This window comes from Sorex araneus, chromosome X (assembly GCF_027595985.1).
Source record: "Sorex araneus isolate mSorAra2 chromosome X, mSorAra2.pri, whole genome shotgun sequence".
NCBI classification, from domain to species: domain Eukaryota; kingdom Metazoa; phylum Chordata; class Mammalia; order Eulipotyphla; family Soricidae; genus Sorex; species Sorex araneus.
Window position 1 is genome coordinate 281893760 of NC_073313.1, and position 23706 is coordinate 281917465.

A 23706-nucleotide genomic window follows, 5' to 3' on the forward strand; every position below is an offset into this window, starting at 1 on the left:
ATGATTGCTTACTTGTTATGAGCTCCCTTCCTTGTTTAGTTTCAAAACAGTATCCAGCGGTGGGGGACTCAAGCCAAATGCCACATTGTTAACACATTCCTGGGCTAGTCACATGCCATATGGACCTTAAACCCCAGAACAGTTTCATCCTCTTTTTTAAAAAATTGTACTTTATTTCACAGTACTTTGGAAGGTGTTTTTTTCTCTTCCTATTACTTTCTAAGTTCCTTGAAAATATGATCACAATCTTAGTCTTTCTATATCCCCATTTTCTCCTAATTGGCACTCACTGAATTAATAGATGAATCAGCAGTTTTTATTCAATAGATAATCATTTAAGCAATGAGGGCATTAATGAAACTTTTCATAATATTCATACTTATCCTCATTCCCCTTCACCCTTCACCTACACAATAATAAAGTTATTTATGGGAAATTGTTTTTCTACTAACACTAACACTGAAAACAAAGAAGTGAAGTCACCCTGCTTATTAAGGAAATTCAATGTAATATCATTCCTCATTTTGATAATGTAATTCATGACCTATTTGAACTCATCCATATTTATTTGTATTTATAAATAAAAATGTTTTGATTAAACTTATAAATAAAGACATCTAGAATTACAGGAACAGTATTGGGTCTCCATGGATAGAAATGAGGACCAAATGCAAACTGTATTCCATAAAAAATAGTGAGTAATTAAATTTAAGCAAATCTTGAACCTCTACTGTATTCTCCTTGTGCTCACTCTATCATTCTCTGTATTGTCCCATTATATATGATTCCACCTACTCATACAGCCCTGAGATAGCTACAGGTTACTCTATGGACACTTCATGCTAATTCTTCAGATTCTCCATTCTGTCGCCCTTTTACTATAGAGAGGCATGCATTTACTCAGAATGCCACAGAATACTACCAAGCTGCGCTGTGCCTTGATTTTCTATGTAGTAGATTTGTGAATCCCATGTGCACTTCCTATATGCTTTAATATTTCTGATTCCATGTAACCTTTGGGTAAACCAGTCAAGAGTATTTACCATCATCATCATCATCATCATCATCATCATCATCATCATCATCATCATCATCATTATCATTGCTATAACTATTGCAGTGGAGGGTACTGAACCCAGGGTTTCACACATACAACAGGATTTGCATTCCCATGGCTTGCTGTTACTTGGTCACTTGCCTGTCTGTCACATGGTACAGTTCCTATAAAAGATCTTCCAGGGAATTCAACAGTTTATGAATTTTACTAAAATGACAGTTTCTCACAGTTGAGCTTAAGTGGGCATATTCCTGTCAGAGGAAAAAGGGGCTTGCTCATTGCTTTGAGTCCTTGATAATTGGTGCCAAGCAAGCATCACCACAATTTAACCTGAAAAGGTAGCTCAAACTTTATGATTATAACAATAACTGACATCAGAGCAGTACCCTAAAATTTCAGGATACTTGCACAGCTATTGTTTCCCTTGGTTTTGGTATAAAAAATAAAACTTATCACAGATATATGTTATCAATGAAGATACTATGTTTCTAGCCTACAGTGTCAGAAAAATAACCGGCAGGGTCCAATTCCAGTCCCAGGTGTGCTAAAACTGTGATCAACGCTGGCTTATATGATGTATATTCTAAGTGCCAAGAGCCCATACAGTTTCATGACTGCAAAACACAAAATCCTTCAGATGGACCTGGCCAGTGAATAAAAGTCACGGTGCTCACTGTTAGGTGAATTCCAAGCAAACCAACACAGATCACAGATATAAAGGGCGAGGCATCTTCATGCTTATATAGACAAACAAAAGACAAAGGCCCCTTGCTTCTAGAATCATCAACATTAAGTACTGAAAATCTGATGACTGGGCAGGATTCTTATGACTTCCAAATGGGTCTTCCAAATAAGGAGCTACTTTTCATTTGCCTCCCACAAGGCAATAGAAGTACGTTACTGGACATCATCTGTGCAGACAAGCATGTGTATGTATGTGTGTGTGTGTTTACGTGTGTGTGTGTGTGTGTGTGTGTGTGTGTGTGTGTGTGTGTGGTTCTGGGGGAGGAGGGTTAGATGGTTAGAGTTCTGCTCTGAATGTCTTCCATAGTGGAGTTCTTTTGACACCGTACCATGTTTATGGTCAAATAAATAAGTACATTCAACATTCCAGAATTTCTGTTTCTAGTGGGTATAGTGAAATGCAATTGTCCAAAGAAGGGTATATGATGATGAAACTGAAAACATGAACACCCCCACCCCAACAGTTGCCGCCATGCCTCCAGCTGGGCCCCATCGCTGCATGACTGAGCCCCACAGGGAGGCCAACCTGCCAAAATGTTCAGGCAGCGTGGGGTTCCCTTCACCAGGCTAACCGCTGCCGGGAGTCAGACAGGATGGCCTGGCTCTAGCCCTGTACTTCCGGAAACCCTGGCAGGCATTCCTATAGGGTGGCCCTGTTTCAGACACTCATAATTAAATCTCGAAAGAGATCAACTAGTGGCAAAATCTCTTGGATGAACAGGTCCTGGATGAGCCCTCTGGGATGATCTGAGAGGGGGGTGGGCCAAGTTCCCACCCTACCAAAGCGTCTGCAGCTGCCATGCCTTCGAACTACCAAAAAATTCAGGCACAGCTTTTTGTTTGTTTGTTTGTTTGTCTGTTTGTTTGTTTTCTGGCTGAGGACTCCAGGCCCTCTTGACATGAGGTGGGTGCCTCACCATTCTGGGAACCCTGATAGCCAGCTCTGATTCACACCGCTGCAAGCAGGTAAGCTCACTAACCAGTTAAATACTCTGAATTTTCTGGAGTGACATCTCCAAACTCTACAACACTGACATCCTGGTAGGAGCACACCAGATTGGATATGGAATGTAACACAGAAAACAAATAAGCTGACAAACAAAAACATTAACTCAGAAGTCTCAACTAGTAACAACTGCTTAGAAATCCTCAGACAAGGACTTAACATCCCCGTGATGAGATGCAACAATTTTCAGAAATTCTCTTTACTGATGTATCCTGTCTTGATCATTTCATTAGTGGTTACAAGCAACATAAAATAAATTATGTTGGGTCTGTTATGGGACAGGCTTGAAGAGTGGTTGGGAAAATGGAGACTGTGGTGGAGGGACGATGATAGAGTTGGACTATTGACTGCCCATAACAAATCATCACGAACAACTTTGTAAACTAAGGCGGTGTTTAAATAAGATGTGTGTATGTGTGTGCGGGGGGTGAGGGGGCTTGGAACAGATTTTGTTTGTGTAGCTGGCCACAGACTGCTGGGTGGGCATGGAAATAGGAAATATCAAAGTGAAACTGCTACGGAGGCGTGCGAGGCCATCCGTCTTCCTTCAGACCCACTCGTGCCAGTGACACGGTGGCAGATGGGGTGCTAGTTCTGGTATATAAATCCATGCCAAGATAACACAATTTCATGGCTTCATAAATTCACCTTCAGGTAAAAACGGGCTTCAAAATTTTTTTTTTATTATCCTTTTCCTTTGCCCGGATTCCAGCAGCAGACAGTTTGGGTCCTCTGGGAACCTGTTAGCCACAGCAGACATTCCTGCCACAGGCCCAACTGCCCCTGTCCGTGCTGCCTGGGTCACACTCAGCCTGCAGAAGTTCCCAGACACCCAGCGTAGCTCTGTCTTACACAGAGATACAGTGCCTACATGGGGGATTCTGTGTCCTCTAGTGTTCCACTCTTTCATCACATCAGCTCTTCGCAAAAGGAGACCTATTATAGCAACACTTGGTACGTGAGTGACCTGCTCTTCAGAAATGCTAAGTTGTTGGCGTTATCAAGCTAAGATAGCCAGTGTAAGGAGAATGATGTTATCACACAAGCACCAACTCCTAGGCTAACTGGTCCTTCATTGCATTCCACAGCCTTCCTTTGGTCTAGACCCGCTTCAGCGTCAGGAGGAGAATAAGGGAAGATGGTTCAACATGAAACCCTGGCAAGGAACAGATTGGTAATGAAGAGACCAGTAAGAGAACCTGTGAAAATGTGTTATTTTTTCTGAGATCTTCATTAGCTCCGGATGTCCATTTGACTTTGTTTTCTCAAATTTTTCTTATTTCAATGAGATGTTTTTCCCTATTTCAAAAATAAGCAGTTTGGGAGATGAGGAGGATTTGGTTGTATGTAGAGAAAATATTTAAAAATCGCTCTTTCTTATACTAATAGTAAGTTTTATGCAGTACCAAAATCCAATCTTAACAAAGATGGGTAGAGCAACGAAGGGGGAAGATACCAGTAGTTTAGGGAAGGCATAAAAGAAGAAAATGACAAAAGTATGCACACACACACACACACAAACACACACACACACACAAAACTACAGAAAATGTCGAAATGCCTCTAAATTATTATGCGCTTCATAGAGTCAAGTAAAAACTGTATTCTGTTATAAATACTTAAACTTTTCACTATATTTTTCTCAAAGAAGAATTTCAACCTGTGCTTGAAAGATGGAAGAGTTTCAATCAGGCCATCCAATCCTGCTGGACGAACAGAATCCCCTTACATGTCTCCAAATACTCCCCCTCCCCAATATTGAATTTACTTATAAAGAGAAATATAAAATTTTAATAGCAGTGATAAAAGAATGGCAAAGCAATGTGGAGAACTTTCCCTAAAGTCTAGAAAAAATGTAGGATGACTAGCCAACAGCAGCAGTACATGCGGATGAGTTATTGATAGACCAACCATCCTACCCCATTTTATCTTTACCTGGGTCTCTTTAAGGATCAATGAAGGCAAGTATCCAATAGGATACTTGTTAAAGACATACAGAAATTAAAATCATCGGCTGTGGTGTCTGAGGAGAACTTCATAGGCTAAAGACATACAACCAATATCAAAGTTCTATGCAAGGTATTGGCAAAGCCAGAGAGAAAGGGAAGTAGAAATACCCAGGTCTTGCATTTATACCCGAATAAAATCTGAGCACCGCAGAAAATATTAATGTACAAATGTGGAGAACTCAGATTTATATGGAGGAGGAAATATTTTGTAACATGAAAATGTTCCCTAAAATTAAAATAAATACTATATTTCACTTTAAATGCACAGAAGGAAATCTTTTTTTAGTATACTGCCAAATATATATCGTAATGCATTTTAAAAGGCTGTGATATAGTTGGCTCAAACTGTCCTCCTAGCCCCAGAACTGGCGCGCGGCTTGGCATGGACTGTCTTCTGAAGCTGCAGCAGGCTCCGGGACACTAAATCAGATCCCACACTCAGACACTTACAGAGTTATCTCCAATAATGTCGCAAAGGACACCCTCAACATTCTCTGCACTTAAGAAATCCCAGAGGCGTGAGGATAGCTGTGTAACAGGACGGGTGCCTGAAGATGAAATATGTGTGAGAAATCAATTTTGGTGATGTAAATGGCCGTGCAGCTCTACATCCTAGAGTGACAGGACCATCGCTGACCTCTTCATTCCCTCCATTCTTCACTTTCACTGAGAGACTTACACCATCTCTGAGTTTTATGACAAACCTGTGTGGTTGTGCCACTCAACCCCTGTGACGCTGCAGATACTGAAGTGACACAGGGAGCTTCCACTGGGCAGTCCCAGCTCCCAGAGGCCAGCCTGGCTCCACCCCTGGTACTTCCTGAATACTGACGGTGAGCTCACCGAGCTCCAAGACCCGTCCCGGGCACCTTCAGGCACTTTCTCCTCAAGGGCAGAGTCGCTACCCGCTGTGCTTTGAATTGATCACCGTGAAATTCACAGGCACAAAGTGCTCATGATTGACTTTCAGCCATACAATGTTCCAACATCCATCCCTTCCGCAGTGCACATTTCCTACCACCAGTGTCCCTGGTTTCCCTCCTGCCACCAGCCCCACCCCCAAAGCCTGCCTCTATGGTAGACCTTCACCTTCAACTTCTCCCCCCCCCCTCTCTCTCTCTCTGCCACCACCCCCAACCCCAAAGCCTGCCTCTATGGTAGACCTTTACCTTCTCCCTCTCCCTCTCTCTCTCTTTCTCTCTCTCTCTGGGCATTCTGGTTTGCGACGCCGGTACCCATAGCTTATCATGTGTATCACCTTACTTCCTCTCAGCACTCAGCTCTGGTCCAGGTTGATCATTTCCAGCTACCACAGTCCTAGTGGTCTCTTCTCTATCCTCACTCCCCTCCCCAACCCCAAACCCACACTCACACTTGTGGCAAGCTTCCAACCATGGGCCAGACCTCCTGGCTGTCACTTCTCCTGTTCTCGGGTATTAATCGCATATGTTATTTTACATCCCACAAATGAGCACAATCAGCTTGCCCCTCCTCTGACTCATTTTACTTAGAGTGCTCTCTCCACATCCGGCCTTTCGAGAAGCTGCAGCCCACCGCCCCCTGTCCAGGAGATTCATTTTTAAATTCCTATCCCATGCCCTGCCAACCTGCAGGTGTTTGCAGCAACCTGGCTGGGGAAGTGCGCCTGGCGGGCGAGGTGGGCAAAGCCCATCAAGTTATGTCCTGGGCACACTCGTTCAGCACACTACATCCTGTCTTTGCAGGAAGCTGAAGGCGAGACAGGGAGCGGAGGAGACAGCATGGGGGGAGCAACAGGTGGACTTGGAGAGGGCCAAGTTGCCCAGCGTTGGGGATCCAGGGAGCAAAGCAGGAAGAAACAGGATCTCTGTGGAACTACACAGAGACAGGCCGTGTGGGCGTGGAGCATGGACAAGGGATATGAGCACCTAAGGGACACCCCAGAGGCTGGACCTGAGGCCCAGGAGTGACAATCAGAACCAAGTCCTGAGTCTCTACATGGCCTCATTACTCAGGAGCTGAAAGGACCCTTGTGCCAGGGTCAGCGACCAGGGGCTTTAAAATAATATCCCATTAACTGAAGTCATTGTGGGGAAATCTCCTTCCATCAAAACACAGAAAGAAAAAAAAAAACGAAAAACCTGGGAGAAAGTGGCTCATCCGGCAGGAGAGAGGGGCTTGGTCTGGATTTTCAATGACATCTTTGGCTCAAAGGCTCAGTTCAAAGTGAGTGGCTTCTGTGAACATTTCTTCTTTGAGCAAATTATGTGAGCAAAGAAATTAGGTGATCGGAGATCAAATAGACCCAGCGCAGTACTGCACTTATGATCAGGGTTCTGGAGGAGAATCTGGGACACTCAAGTGTCCCAGCAAAAGTGTATCAAGGAAGGACATTAAAGAGTTGAAAACGGAGTGGTGGTGTGTGTCTGCTCTGGGTAGGGAGGGGAGACAGGGGCAGAGAAAGACAGGAAAAAGGTGAAGAAGAAAAGGAGCAGCGAGATTCCTTATCTTCAGATGTGTGCTTAGATGTTGAATATATATGAAAGGAAGCTTCTCGCTGGATGGGCTCTGGTCAGAGGGCCTGACTCCCTTCCAATGGCTTGGGAGCAGAATAGATAATAGAGGTGAGTGTGTGCAGAGGAAGATTTTTGTTGTTGTTGCTGTTGATATTTTTGGTTTGTTTTGGAGGAAGACCTGGCGGCTCTCAGCACTGACTCCTGGCACTGTGCTCAGGGATCACTCCCAGCGGACTCAGTGGACCATGTGCAGTGAACACAGGTTGGCCACATCCAAGACCAGCGCCTTCCCCACTGCAGGAGTTCTCCATCCCCGATGCTGTTTGTTCTTTCCGTGCTCGGAGCTTAATCTTGACTCGGTGCCCAGGCGACTCCTGGCAATGATCAGGGCGTCATATGTGACGCCGGGGATTGAAGTGGGTCAGCAGCGTGCAAGGCGAGCACTGGACGATCTCTCCAGCCTCTCAGGGTAAGGTTTAAGGAGGGAGAGAGAAAGCACAAGGGGCAGATAAGGGCAAGGTGACGACAATAGGGAGAGAGGAGACAGGCAGGAGTGCCATTATCAAGGCCTTGGGGATAAGAAACTGGGGGGATAACAGAGAGGGCAAGTGGCAAAATCCTTCCTGGCCTAGGCCTAACATGTGGGACTGCAATGACTCACTTTTAAGGTTTTTCGGCAAGTGGCCACAGGAGGGCACTGCGCCCAATGCATCAGCCCGTGCCCCTCCACCAAGTTCTCTCAATTTGCCGAAGCACAAGTTATGCGATTCCTCAATAAAGACACCTATGCAAGGTGGAGGAGAAAGACTGACGCCCCTCGCTTTGCTCTTGAACTAGAGTAATGAATGAGCAAGACTGACCTCATTTCATTAAGTCCCTGGATAATTGCAAGGATTAAGTAAAATAACATCATTTAAAGCTTCTTAATATGTCGGAGAGAGTCAATAAATATTAGCAGCATGTTAAGTACGTGCACAAAGGCATACAGATCTGCCAAGTGCGGGAACAAGAGCAGGGACACCAGGAGAAGTCATCCTGATTCCTTCTCTCAAAGGGGCAAAGGGCCGGAAGCTCCAGGGTGAAGGCGCTGCAGCTGTGCTAGGAAACCAGTGCAGAGAGCCCACGCGTGTGGTTCCTTCCTTACATGCCGCAGCTCGCACACAGTAAAGGAGGGAACAGAACACAGACAGCCGGGGAGAGAGGAGAGCAGAGCGGTGCCAGCGGGGAGAGGCGTCTCCCCGGGGCCCTGATGCTCCGGACCAGGCTACCCGTGTGGAATTCCTCTCAGACAGGAGACCGCACCCCTGCCCTTTGTGTGGGGGAGAGGGCGTGGGTGGCAGGAGTTGTTTGTGGCTTGGGGACCACACCCGACCGTGCTCAGAGGTTTCTCCTGGCACTGTGCTCAGGGATCCTTCCTGCAGCATCCAGGGCACCATATAGGCTGCCCGGATTGAACCCGGGTCAGCTGGGTGCAGGCAAAGCCCTCCAATGGTCTTACTACTTTGGTTCCTTCTCCACAGAGCCTGGGGCTCGGCGTCTGAACTGAAGTCCTGTGTCCCTGCCTGATGCGGGCGCGCCCAGCACGGCCTCACACCTTACTCAAAGGCTCAGGGCGCACGTCAGGTGGCCCCGAGCAACGCGATCTTGCTTCCTAAGAAAGGAGGCCTTTCTGTCTTCGGAGGCCCAAATGAAGTGTGTGTGTATCTGTGTGTCTGTGTGTGTCTGTGTGTGTGTCTGTGGGTGTATTGTGGGTGGGTAGGTGGGTGAGTGGCCTTATGCTGCCCTCTGCTGTCCGTTTAAGGTATAGCAATGAGGAATCAAACACTAGAAATAGTCCAGAAGAGATGAACCTGTCCCCAGCCTGGATAAAATAAAAGACAAATAAAATTTTTAAAAAAGCAAAACTAGTTTTTGTACTAAAATTAATAAGTGGAGGCTCTTGTGGCATTACAGCGAGTAGGGCGCTGGCCTTGCGTGTGGCTAACCCATTTGATCCCCAGTACCCTATATGCTTCCCCAAGCTCAGAGTCAGGACTAAGCATTGAGCACTGCCTGGGTGGGTTGCAAATAAAACAACAAATAAGATCAAATGACGAGGTGCATTGCATTTGGTCTCGAGATAAACAGTGCATTTTTTCAAAGCTCTGAAACGCACATCGAGATTAGTGAGCGTTTTTCAAGAATATAGACACCCAAACTTACACCCCGACGTCACACAGGGTGACACCAGTAGCCTGTCTGAGAGGGCACCCAGAAATCTGCATCTCACAATCCCAGAACAGGACTCTCTTGTCGTGATGTTGACGATCCTCACAAGAATAGAATAAGTCTGAGAGTGGCATTTTTAAAACTCTAAAAGTTAATGTGAATCCAAAATATACATGACATAAAAGCACTCAGCAAAAATAGGTCGCTTCCCTTTGCTGCATTTGGAGTCACACACACACATTCTTCAGCAGAAACCATGCCGACGGCTCCTCCTTACCTCAGTTTCCCTTTCACATTCCTCAGCCTGAAATGCCAGTTTGAGGGGCCCCGGGGAGCACTGTGAAGGTGTCTTAGGAGAGAGAAATCCTTCATTACCACACGCTCTCCTGTCTAGGGAACCTCTTTTCACTTTGCTCCACTCTGGCTGTAGAACGAGCGAGAAGGGTGCCCCCATCCTGCACCCTTTCCCTTGCCACAGGACAATTGGCCCTGAGCACACCCCCACATACAGGGCTGACCACCTGGAGGCCCATCCCATGCTACGTGGCCACTCTACTGCCTCTGGCTGAGATACCCAGGCCAGGGTTCTGTCGTATGATTTGTTGACACGGCTGCACATGCAGCCAAACTGCAGTCACAGCTGTGGCTCCTTAAACTTTAATTGGAGGAACCTGCTCTTACCTTTTCCTAGACTCTACTTAGTCTGAAAATTCGCAGGATCTTCTGGGGAGAGGGAGGATTTTACTCTAGGATTATTTTTTCCCACCATGAAGCCACCTTGATATTTCAAGATGCTTTTGTTTTCCTTTATGAACACAAGTGCACCATCAGGCAGATTTCCATAGCTTGTAGCTTCATATTACTGAACACACTTCTTTTAGTTCATGGTTTGTGAGGTTTGCAGGGGGTCAAGGATGAAAACTCACATCTTCATAACCATGAAAAGGCATGACTTGTTTTTAACTCAGTTCCTATGGGTTTCTTCAACAGGCAAAGCTTGCTACCGCACTAGGAGTGGCTCACCTCAACCCGCAATCCGATTCCTATGCTTTGCTAAGAACTAAGCAAACATGGTTTCCACGAAGCCTTTCCCTGAGCCTCCATGGAGTAGAAACTCTTGGGTCCACAGCTGCTCTGGTCCCTCGGCTTACAAACCTAGGCACAGGACTTATTTCAGCAGCTGCTTCCTTCCCAGCCGTGCCACTCTGCCATGCTAGCCGCCATGGCCCCCTCAGTGCCAACCAGACCCCTGCCTGCCCCAGCGGCATACTTTAGCTTTAGCCTTGGGGAACAAACTGAACCTCATAATCATGCCCCTTCCCTTGGCAACTGCCATCTGAATCCACTTGTCCAAACAACTCCGCACACTCTGTATTTGCTCGTTTGGGGGTCACACCCAGCCATGCTCAGGAGTTATTCCTATCTCTCAAGAATTACTCCTGGCAGTGCTCACAGGACCATATGGGATGCCAGGCCTTGAACCCAGGTTGGAAGTGTGCAAGGCAAACGCCCTCCCCGCTGTGCCATTGCTCCAGCTCGCCCTGTACTGTAGAGAGAAGAAGAGGAGATCTGCTCTGCTGAACAGATTTTACTTTGACCTTAATTTCTTAAGCTGAGCTATCAAATGCGGGAACAAACAGGATCTCCTTGAACTTAACCAAAAGATTAGACTGCAAGGAGACAGCCATCTTGACACATCTAATGTACTGGACACATGTAATCCTACAGTGTAAATATCTTTGCAATTTCAGAAAGTGAAGCCTTTTCTTTATCTTTCACCCTAATTGAGAAAGAACAGTTTTTATTAGAAAAAGCTCTGTTCAATTTCTTTCTGGTCGCTAACTCCAAAGTGAACTGACCTTTTATAGCAAAGGGAAATCCCACCCCCCATAAATAAATAGCTCATGTCAAGCAAAGACTTGATTTCAATGATCCACTCCATGCAAAACTGGAAAACAAAAAAGCAAAGCAGAAAGCACAATTGAGGGCTTGAATCGGAACTGAGGCATGTTTGATTGCTAATGTACTATATCCCTGGGGAAGTTCTCCAAAGTTCAGATGTCCTACTTTCATTATAAAAATGTGTATAAACTTTCCCAGTGTTTGCTGTAATCAGAGGAGAAGGGTTAAATGTTCTTAGTGGATCTAAAGGGTCAATGAAACTAGAAACTTGTGTTACTGTCTACAATTATCCAGGTTTTCTAGGCATTTTGTCTTGCTTCTGAGAGAAATCAAGTACCAACAAGGAAGAAACACAGCATGCTAAGAGTTTCTGAGCAGCTGATGAGTCATCCCACTGCTAGGTGTTGGGTTGAAGGTCAGATGCATGTGCAGTTCAACGTCGGAGATACAGATATAAAAGCCAAACTCCAAGACAGAGGTCTGTTTGCCCCCTGGAAACCTCACCAGGAAAACTCCAACTGGGTTAGACAAGACATTCTTCAGCCATCCTGACTGATTAAAAATTAGGAAACACCTGCTTCTTATTGTAGCAAGACTGAAAATCCATTTTCCTCATGCTTTAAATTTTAATCCCTAATGCCTGCTGGATTAAATTAGGTGCTGTGTGTTTTGAGCGATCATTAAAAACACATACTTCTGCCACATAATGGGGCAGAGGCTTGCCTGTTATATTATCATCTCTAACGAGGTAACGCTGTCGGTACCCCTGCTCGACACACAGAACAAATCCAGAAAATGGGTTTGCCATGTGCCACCTGAGCATGGGGGCGCCACTCCCTTCTCCGGGGCTTCATGCACTTACTCTTGAGGTCTAAGTTTCTGGCTCCTGCGGTGATTTGCGTTGTGATTTTCGTGTCGATCTTTACAGTGTGGAGGTTGCTGGTGTCCCTTGAGATCATCACGTTATGCCACTGATTGTCATTGAGAGGTTTATTTGAGCTTCCTTTGATGAGGTTAGCACCATTTCCCAAATCAAACACGTAATGTAAGTACCTGAGGGACAGGGAATGACGGAAAGAGATATCACGTTGGTAACCACGAATGATGCTAAACTATCGATCATAAATGGACATTCAAGTTTAACTTTCTTCTTCCCTGACAGTGCCCAGGCTTCCTCTGCTCAGGGCTCAGCCCTGGCAGCGTCTGGGGGAACTGTCTGAGGTGCCAGGGATAAAGACAACTCAGAGGTGTGCAAGGCAAGCGCCTGATTCTGCACTACCTCTCCACCTCCAATATTCCTCCACCACAAAATTTCTTTCTTTAATAGAAATCGTGCGACTGTGTTATACAGAATCCGTGTCAAGAAGGAGCTATGAAGCACTGCTCTCTTTCAGCAAGGAGAATTATTTGGTGTCTTTATTGGAGTAGAAAAAATGTATTTTTAAAAAGCATTCCATTTTCTGATCTTGGAAGGAAAATAATAGGTTTCACTACTTGCTGTGTATTTCTGTCACGACCTACCACACACTACTGTCCATTTTTTCTCAGTTTTTCCCTGACTTCCTGCATTCCCCCTTGGTGTTGCCTATTTCCATATGGGAAATGCCATCTCATCCTTCAAGATCCATCTCAAATGTCTACATCCTGTCTCAAATGTGTCCTTAATTTTCCTAAAGGATCGTGAACACTTACAGATGATCACCTCAGGAAACATTTCAAAGGGCTTCTTTTGCATATAAATCCACTCAATCCCTGAGAACTCAGTGTTTGCAGGTTTATGGCTTGGGGCAGGTGGAATATGCAATATTCATGGGGTGCCAGGCATATTATCTCATTGTAACTATGAAATGATATTCACTGAATGAACAAATGGATAGCCAAATCAATGTTTTATCACAATTTCAAAGAAATTTTAGAATGTCTTCCTACAATCTTCAAGGAACCCTGATAAAGAATGAAGCAGGATTTTGTAGAACTTAGACCATTACTTGAATTAGTCAGACTAAGTACAAACTATGTACAGATCAGTTTACATATATGTAGACTTTTTTTGTAGAATTACAGTGCACACAGTAAGAATAAGATAACAGGATTATCTACATTGAAGTAGAACTCCTATATAAAGAACATGTCTGTCTGTTTGTCTCATGTATATATAGAATAGCAGTTATGAGACTACTAAATCCTTATTTTTAGATAATTAAGTGACTTAAAATAACATGTTAATTGTCCCATATTCTATCACCCCTCCTTTCATTTTACATTGCAGTACATTGTTTGATGTATATATTTTTTGAAATTGAGATGCAGTTGGAACTGACATTTACTCACCCTTTAACTAATTCAACCACAATAAAGTCATTTCCATCCCCACTGTTGTACAGAATTAGTCCATCTAGGGACGTCGTCTTGAACTGGAAAAAAAGATGCATAGAAGTGTAGGCTTGAAGTGTAGCTAAGGCAACATAGCTTGATTTGGTCTTGAAGGTGACAGGGTCGGCGATGATGTTCCTGAAGCCAAATCTGGCATTCAGCTCACAATAATCTATGTCGCCATTCTTACACAAGTCAATGTATGCCATCCCATTGAACGTCAGACTCTGCAAATGTCCAATGAAATTGGAGGGAACGGAAGACAGATACCGTCGTTCTGTGATGATGCCAGTCTCTATATTGTGAAACTCCAGCCTTGTATGATCACCTGCCATTTGCCCTAAGAGTGAAGACAACATACCATCACTGTCTGTATCTGAAAGTTACTTCTAATTTTAGACTTTCAGAACAATGCCACATCTTAATTTACAAAGATCCAATTATCTCCTTTTGATGTTCAGGTCCATGCAGTGAAAACCATAGGAGTGGTGTTGAAGATGGATTGCATGATACAATTTTCTGTGATTGAAATCTCTGTTCGTGTTAATCTTAACAAAATATATCCCCAGTCAAAATTACAGAATTGTTTAAAGTGATGGAAAGAAATGAAGAAAAGAAGAAGAAAAACTTGCAGTGATGAGTGAGACCTAAATCATACCAGTAGAAAGTCATATATCTTGTTTCATAACTAGAAGATATATTTATTAATAAAGAATAGGTTTCAAGGAAAAAATGTGTTGATTTTCTGTAACCAACAGAAATAATGAAGAAGTGCTACACTTTTTTCAATACTGAACCATGAAGCTGCACTTGAAGCTAAATTTGTCCTATATTCTTTTCCATGTATGATGCCCACAGTCTTGCTAGAACTAATCTCCAAACCATTTTAGAGTTTCCTGTTTTTTCATACCCTGCGCATGAGTTATGGGTGCTAACTGAACACACAACAGCATTTCAAGGCCATCCAATTATGAGACACCAGCAAAATTGGCTAACGTTAGCACCAAGTTTAATCTTCTTGAGAAACCCTATTCTGATTCCAGTCCAGCCCCATTCTTTCTACTTGCCATATTTCATTGGCAACCTCCTTAGAACCAAATCTGGTTCCATTTTTTTCAGCATGAAATTGCAACTTTGAAAAGCAAAATAAAGACGTGTCCATAAAATGAAAATATGAACTTTAAATTCAAAGAGCAATAGAAATATAAAGTTTGTCATTCTTGCTGATCACTCAGGCATCTGGTTCCTAAATAATTCAACTCTCATTCCTTTTCTTTTGAAAACAAAGTTCATTTGGATTGTAATCAAGTTCTTCTATGTCTAGCTTCATTACTGCATCTGGTATAATGGGAAACTTTAGAAAGTTTCCCATCCTTCATGAAATAACAATTACAGTCAATCCCAGAATCAGCCCCTGATAAATTACACTGAACCTTCTTCCCAGGTATAATTAGTATGCCATCCACCTAGGAGGCCCTTTTCAACAAATGTGAAAGACAGATTTCCTTTTTTCACTTTTTAATAGAGATAATAAAATATTACATGTCATTTTAAGGAAACACTTGTGAGTAAAATTTAAAAGCAAACTTTTCCATTTGCAAGAAAATTGTCTACTGATTAGTTTAAATACTTGTATAATGCTTTCCCAACAGGTCCAGAAACAATTGTTTTGAACTTCTCTTTATTAGCCTCTGATCCTGGAAACAGTCATCTTTTCTGCCTGGAAACATGTCATCGTTTCATCTACTGGTTTTATCCTGCCCTCTGCAAACTCCTTTTTTTTTATTTTATTTTATTTTATTTTATTTTTTTTTAATTTATTTATTTTTAATTAGAGAATCACCGTGAGGATACAGTTACAGATTTATACACTTTTGTGCTTATACTTCCCTCATACAAAGTTTGGAACCCATCCCTTCACCAGTGCCCATTCTCCACCACCCGTAAACCCAGTGTCCCTCCCACCCTCCCCAATCCCATCTCCCCCCCACCCCACCCTGCCACTGTGGCAAGGCATTCCCTTCTGTTTTCTCTCTCTAATTAGCTGTTGTAGTTTGCAATAAAGGTGTTGAGTGACCGCTGTGCTCAGTCTCTAGCCCTCATTCAGCCCGCAACTCCCTTCCCCCACATGGCCTTCGACTACAATGTAGTTAGTGATCGATTCTCTGAGTTGACCTTTCCCCGGAACGTGAGGCCAGCCTCGAAGCCATGGAAACTCCTTTTTTTTTAAGGAAAAATATCATTATTCCTTCTTGGTTCTCCTTCCTCCCCAGCCTACTCTCTACTAGTCTAGAAGATGCAAAAAGGGACACTATTAACTGCTTAGAAGTTCTGGTATAATTATGATATAATTTCTTCACCTTCATCTTCTTGTTCAATGACCTCAATATGACTTGGGGTGGTGAAGGAGAACTAAAGCTTTGGTAGCAAGTAAAATTAAACATAAATAATTCTCTAACATGAAGAGAATTCTAAATAATTCTCTAACATGAAGAGATATCTTAAGATATCAGTAATATTGAATTGACACGTGACCTAGCAGGAAGAATCTGAATGCCTTAACATGCCCTAGAATTTTATCTATCCCTGTATTTAGTGAAATCTTTTTCACTATATCAAAATCTGAGTTTTGAACTCAGAGAACCCCAATCCTCATAACTACCAAGATTCTTCTTAAAAACTTCACTAGTGAATAATTCAATGGTAAGGAAATATCTACAAAAATATTTTCAAAGCATAAAATCAAATATCACTCAAAACAATTGAGTTTTTTACAGGTCTAAAGCAGAAAGCACATTTTTTTTTTAAGCTGGACTTAGAAGATCCATGATAAAATAACATGTAAAGCCTTCATTCTTATCTCAAAGAAATAAAATATGTCTGCACAATATAAATAATAAAGGTGGTCAGACAGCATTGGAGTGGCAATGGTCCAGTTATAAGAAAACATTGATTATGGCCCGGGTTCAAGGACCTAGTTTTTCTTTAATAAGCATGAATAAATCACAGTGATGTTAATGGCAGATATGCATGCTCGCTAAAAGCACCTAAAAGCCATAATCAGCTAAATAAACATTAACAGCTGATTTTTAAAAAGTTTCCTTTTTTCCTCAGAATTGATAAAGTGTTTAATATTCTGCCACTAATGTCACCACCCCCCTGCTGTGCAAATATGATGTAATATACATATGATATAGATCTATCACGGTCACTGTCATCCCATTGCTCATCAATTTGCTCTAGTGGGCACCAGTAATGTCTCCATTGTGAGACTTGTTGTTACTGTCTTGGGCATATTAAATATGCCACTGGGAGCTTGCCAGGCTCTGCCGTGTGGGTGGGATACTCTCTGTAGCTTGCTGGGCTCTCTGAGAGGGGTGGAGGAATCAAACCTCGGTCGGCTGCGTGCAATGCAAATGCCCTACCCGCTGCACTATCAATGAAATCTATATATACATATGATATATCATATGATATACATGTGGCAATTCCTATGATATATATTTACATAAGAAAATTAAAGAACATTGATGGAGAAATTTTTTTTAGGAGTCTCACCACTTCAAAGTGAACTCTCCATTTCAGAGATTTAGTGAACTATAGAGAATTTAGCATGTCTGATCAACATGATTGGGGTCAGCCAGGTGGACAATCTTTTTCAGTAAGAATCAACCAGTTGGGTGTTGTGCTGGCCTAGAAACTTCAATATCTGGATTGGATCTTTTACCAAAATTCATAGCAAGACAATCTATGAGGCCTGGACTTGCTCTGAATTGGGTAATTTCTGCAATGGGGGTTGGATGTGGAAACAACCTACTTGTCTTACATTGATTTTTTTTTAAATTTCATTCAAAGTTACAGTGTGTGGTATGTATGAGCCAGGTGGTTTTTTTTGTTTGTTTGTTTGTTTTTTGCTTTTTGGGTCACACCTGGCAATGCACAGGGGTTACTCCTGGCTCTACACTCAGGAACTACTCCTGGCGGTGCCCAGGGGACCATATGGGATGCTGGGATTCGAACCCGGGTCGGCCGCGTGCAAGGCAAACGCCCCACCTGCTGTGCTATCACTCCAGCCCCTGAGCCAGGTGTTTACTAATAAATTAATAGCACTGCGAGGAGAATGCATGGCTCCTATTCCCACAAAACTCATACTTTTACTAGAGAAAGACAGAGGAAATAAATTATTTTTTAAAAAATCATAAAACTCAGGAAAACCCTCTAACTTTGATGAAAGGAACATTACATGGAGCTTTATGAGAAGGATGAGGGCAGCACATGAACTGATATATAAGTTAAATGTGTAAGATTAGGAGAAATAGTTGGGTTGGATAAGGTGCTTGCTTTGCGTGCAGCTAATCCTGGTTCATGGCCCAGCATTATATATACTTCTGGGGTCACTCCTGAATACGCATTTAGGAACGTCAAATCGTAACAGCTCACCCCCCTATTAGTAAGTTAGTAAGTGAATTATTTATCCAACTTATGAGAGAGCAAGACAAAGAACTGGAAAGAGGAATAGGGTGAGGATTTGAAGAAGGGGAAGCAACAAGACAAAGAATTTCCGGTGAGAAACAGAAAGGCCTGTCAATTAGTAATGTGTGTCATTCATCGGAGCAATCATCCTCTCAAAGTTCTGAGTCGATGCAGTCAGTGGCTGCCATGTGAGAAGAATTTGGCTCATTTTGAGGATTCTATTTCCAAGAGGTGTCCCTGGTCCAAAGTAGCTGAACTTCGGCTGAACTCCTGCCAACAAACTTCCTTGGGTTTACTCAGCATCTGAAGAGTCTTCACAGCTTGACAATTTGGGCAGGCTTGGGGGTTCACACCCAGCAGTGCTCAGGGGGACATATCGGGTGCCTGGGAGCAGACGTGAATCAGCACCATGCAAGGCCAGTGTTCTACTCCCTATTTTATACTGCTCTGGCCCCAGAATTGACAATTTTTAATAATATTGTAGGCTAAGAATTCTGACTTTTTCTTCCTCAAGTATAAAACAAAGGCACAGGATATAGTACAGGGGTTAGGGCCACTTGCTCTGTCCCCATCTTAACTCAGTTCCATCCCAGCTGCTCTTGGGCCCCAGATCATTGCTGTGTGTAGCCCCAGACCCTGAGCACTGCTGGGCTGGCCCTAGAGGCCCTAGGAAATGCATGACCCAAGCAGTGTGGCTCCTTTTGGCCAGTTCGGTCCTAGTTGTCTGAGTATAGCTGACTGGGCCCGGGACCTTCTCAGCAGTAAATGGGAGCCCCTTTGTCTACATACAACAACATAATTTGACAGTGGCTTCTAAGTACCAACCCATCAAGCCTCTGCATTCAAGTTTTCTTGAATAATTTTAACAAAACTTAGTATGGGGCTTCCCCCATATTTTCTTTGCTGTCAGCTTCATAATCAGTCTTTGAGAGGGTTTTCAGACCATTCTGACACCAAATGAAGTTGCACCTTGAGACAGAAAAGAGTTTGGGGAAGCTGCGAAAGGGAAGGGAACATGGTAGTGAAAGGCCTGTCAATTAGTAATCTGTGTCATTCGTCGGAGGAATCATCCTGTCAAAAGTTAGTAACTAACCCAAGGCAGTTTCACCATGACGTAATGGGTTGTCCCTGTGTATGGGCACCTCTGTGGGATTGAATAGAGGAGAGAGACTTTTTGCTGTATAAGGACTACCTTGTGTCTTTTCCTAAAATAATTCACATTTTGTAGCTGTCTTAAAAAATGAAAGAGGAGCTGATACCCCAGCGGGTTGGATGCTTTGAGTTATTCTCAGCAGAGAAAAATCAAGGTGTATCAACCACTCCTTCATCTGGTTCCTCTGTGTCTCTGAGGTGAACTTTCTAATACTCAGCTCTGGTAGGAATCTACAAATCAGGAACTGAACTTGACATCCTTTGGATCAAAGAGGAATCAACAGAGAGAACCCACCAAGAACAATCTGTTAGAATTGTGATGAAAAGGAGTTTATCAAGAAGGTCATATACATATCTGTCTATTTACTTTGGAATTAGAAAAGTATAATTTGCTACATTTCATCACCAAAAACAGATAAGAATCATAGAAATGGAATCAAAATGGGCACTCAACAATTATGTCAATAATTATGAAAAGCATCAATAGTTATGGAAAGCATACAATATGCATCTTAACTTTCTGAATCTGAATCTGGGTGTACAGGGCATACCATTATTGTATCTGAAAGGAAAAACACTCAACTTGCTGTTTATTGAATAGACACTTTACAATCAAAGTCATAAGAAATGGCTGTAGGTACCCATTTCAAAGGAGAAACATGATTTTCAAAGTCATTAGCAACATGGAGATGTCTCAACTTTCAGGAAAGGAAAAGAGATTGTGAATAGGGAAGTTACCTGTCATGGCCTGTTGGTCATCCACCGTTAACTTTAAACTTTTTCCTCGACGAACCACACGCACTGTGTGCCATTCATTATCATTGAGGTTATAGCCGGCAAAAAGGGTCTCGGGACCTTTGCCTGTAGGATATGCCAAACAGTCATTATGGATGCTTAGAATGAGTTAAGCAAATGAACCTCACAGAGATGAGAGGAAAAGACAAAGAAAGGGGAAAAGCAAGAAAGTAGGAGAGGGAGAGAAGAAAGAGGAGAGTGTGTGTGTGTGTGTGTGTGTGTGTGTGTGTGTGTGTGTGTGAGAGAGAGAGAGAGAGAGAGAGAGAGAGGGAGAGAGGGAGAGAGAAGAGAGGGAAAGAAATATTTGGCTGGATCAATTTTCAAGCCCATTAGAGTCATAGCAAGCAAGGAAAATGACAAGTTAACAAACATTCAGGTATGAAAATTGAAGAAAAACCTTTACCATTGTATTTTGAGTTAATACATAATGAACCTGGTGTCATAAATAGGCACAGCCAAGAGCCACTAGAAAGTCTCCCAAACTAACATACACCTTTACAACATGAATTCTCTGATTTCCCTAGTTACTCACTATCTTGCTAATAAGTAGTCAGCATTTAAATAATGTCTGAGCTGGGTGAGACCTGGCCATTTATTATGAGGTATTTTCAGTGAGTGCAAACTAGTTCAATAGACTCATGCGTGAAGTCTGCTCAGGACACACTACTAACTTTCACCACATTTCAGTCCTAAACCAGGTATTTGTAAGGCTCAGCATATTTCTTAGGTACACTTTTCTCCTAAATACTTGGGATGTGGACTCCAGAGGAAACCTAAAAATAATTTGTGTAGACAAAGTTTTGACTCTAAAGAAATGAAGAAAAAAGAAGTCACATTTGGTAAAGGACCAAATACTGAACGGGAAGAGGAAAAAAATTAATAAGCAGCTAAGGACAGAAAATCTCTGTCAAGGACAAAAGATAGAGAAGAAAGTGTAACTAACTGGAAAAGTAAGTTCAGTAATTCTAGGTATATCTATGCAAATGGAATTTATGTTGAGCCAGATCATTTCCAAAAGTAGTTTAGTGGAAATTTTTGAAATAAAATATGTTAACAATGCCCTTCTTAAATTTAAAATCAAAGCAATAAAGATGCTTTTAATACCCCCCCTTTTTTTTTTCTTTTTAGGTCACACCCGTCGATACAAGGTTTACTCATGACTCATGCACAGAGGAATTACTCCTGGCGGTTCTCGGGGGACCATATGGGATCCTGGGAATCAAACCTGGGTCAGCCGAGTGCAAGGCAAACACCCTACCCACTGTGCTATCGCTCCAGCCCCAATAAAACCCCACTTTAAAAATTAAACACATTTCTACTTGTCTGACATTATTTAAGAAAAATATGAAGTTGTTTTGTTCTTCTTAGTTTGGCAGCCACACGCAGTGGTACTGAATCATTTTGATGGGGCTCCAGGAACCAGATGCATTGCTGGATATTGATGAGAGGAATTGAAGTGACATACCTACTGTACTAATTTCGCTGGCTCCAAACCCCAATATTTAAAGACATGCTCTTTCATGACAGACTGCCCCCTTTAAAAAATACCAAAAGGTGCTGATAAGTGAAAGTAATAAAATTCTTCACCTCTTTGACTTTCATAGATTTCAAGTGATTTTAGAAACAGGTTGCAATTCACAATTTCTTCCAATCAAATCCTAACAATTATGAAAGCCAACTGAAATCCAAAAGTAATTTTGGGGACTTATAAAAAATGGCAAGAAAACAGAGAAGGGATTTTAATAAGTGTTCCATTCAGCCAATTACTGATTTCTCTTCCTACCACTGAATATATCCGAAGGCGCCGTTTTTCTCTTAGAATGCGACAGATCAAAACAGTGGTACCTTCCTTGGTTGAGATTTCTATGGGGCTTAAAATCAGCTGGTGACATAAACTAAATCCTGCACAATGAACAACTGCATATCTCTAAATAGAACTCTCAGGCAGATTAGAAATGATCTATTTCTTTATATAAATTAAGTTATGCTTCTAGATACACAAAGAAAAGCTCGTCCAGGTAGAACTGTTTGAGACATGGATGACCAACTAACATGAGGGTGCCTGTTTAGCAAATGAAAAAAAATACTTTGAGACCTAATGTTGAAAGCAAGTTCCAAGATCAAAGGGACTCTTTCTAGTTCCAACAGTGAAGAAAAAAATGTTTAATAACTGCACCAATGTAATATCCCACTGGCAACAAGGGTCAGTTTTAGTTTTGATCTTTCAAAAGAAATATATCATTTTTATAGGGGACATAATTCCCCCTCTCAGGAATGTGTGCTTTTGAAGCCGCTTCTCTCTATCCTTGTATTTTAAAAGTGTTTTGTCAAGAAAAAGAAGCATGAGGATGATATCATCATAATGCCCCTTTTTGGACTTGATCTTGCTGTAAAGTTATTATGTTTAATCTATAAAACAACTATTTCCATAACAGGCCCCAAATCCAATTAAAAAATAATCCTTTGGTACATAAAAATCTTAGTGGGTCAAATTTAAGCTCCTTTCTTGTATTATTAAAAGTGGGAAGGTATTGATTTTAGTAGGTAAGGTTTGTAAAAATGCACTTAATATTCTAAGTTAAAAAAAAAACTGTTAGCAAAGCAAGAATTTATAGCCTAAGAGTGTCAGTTCAAGAGGCAGGGTGTTGGGAGACCGGGGTGCTGGTGGTGGGAGGATTACTGAGAACATTGGTGGTGGAGAACGGGCACTGGTGGAGGGATGGGTACTCATTATTTTATGACTTAAAAGTAATCACAAAAGATTGTAATTCTGTAATTGTCTCACAATGATTCATTAAAAAATTAAAAAACAAAAACAAAAAAGGGTGTCAGTTTAATCAAATATAGACACAATCAATATATTCATTTTTCTCAACAGAGTTTTAGTTTCTTGCGCTTTCATGATGTGTCCATGTTTGATTTGTGGTGGCCCCAGGGTCTTGTCCTTGGAAAGATGAATGATATGGGGAGAAACAGGATTTGAAGCAAGGGGCTCCAAGTAAGGTCACAGGCAGGAGAGACAGGGTAGTGTAAGAAGTTCAAACAAGTCCTTCTTTGACATCTTATACTTTTATAAAAAAATTTATTTAACAAGCCTTTATTTAAACAGCCACCACTTAGTTGCAAATGGTAGCCATTTTGGCCAAATTTGCTAATTATTTTGGATCTGTATTTTCACTATGAAAAGGAGATGGTAGAGAAATTTTGTGCCAACGTCTTCCATCAGCATGTCACCTTGAGTACGTCTCTCGCTTCCTAGCACCTCATATTTTTTTAATATGTAAAATGAGAATGCTTGACTAAAAAGCATGTGTAAATTCTATCAGCAAAACACATTAGATTAACAAGTAATTTTAATACTGTTTTCAAGGTTCTTTGCAAATGAATTTTAAATTCAAGTGCATTTCAAATTTTCATTTTTGTAGTAAATATTTTAGAACCAACTATATTTAGGTTCTTTCCATATGAAAACATATATATAAGGAGCTTGCT

At 42.1% G+C, this 23706-nt stretch overlaps 1 protein-coding gene across 1 annotated transcript in view; it reads right to left on the reverse strand.

Annotated features, from left to right (window-relative positions):
• Positions 1-23706, reverse strand: part of NRXN1 (neurexin 1) — a 1268129-nt gene that overhangs the window by 662135 nt on the left and 582288 nt on the right. Inside the window, 3 exon segments of the mRNA XM_055119847.1 lie at positions 12284-12474; positions 13753-14134; positions 20158-20280. Of these exon segments, the coding sequence (XP_054975822.1) occupies positions 12284-12474; positions 13753-14134; positions 20158-20280 (696 nt within the window).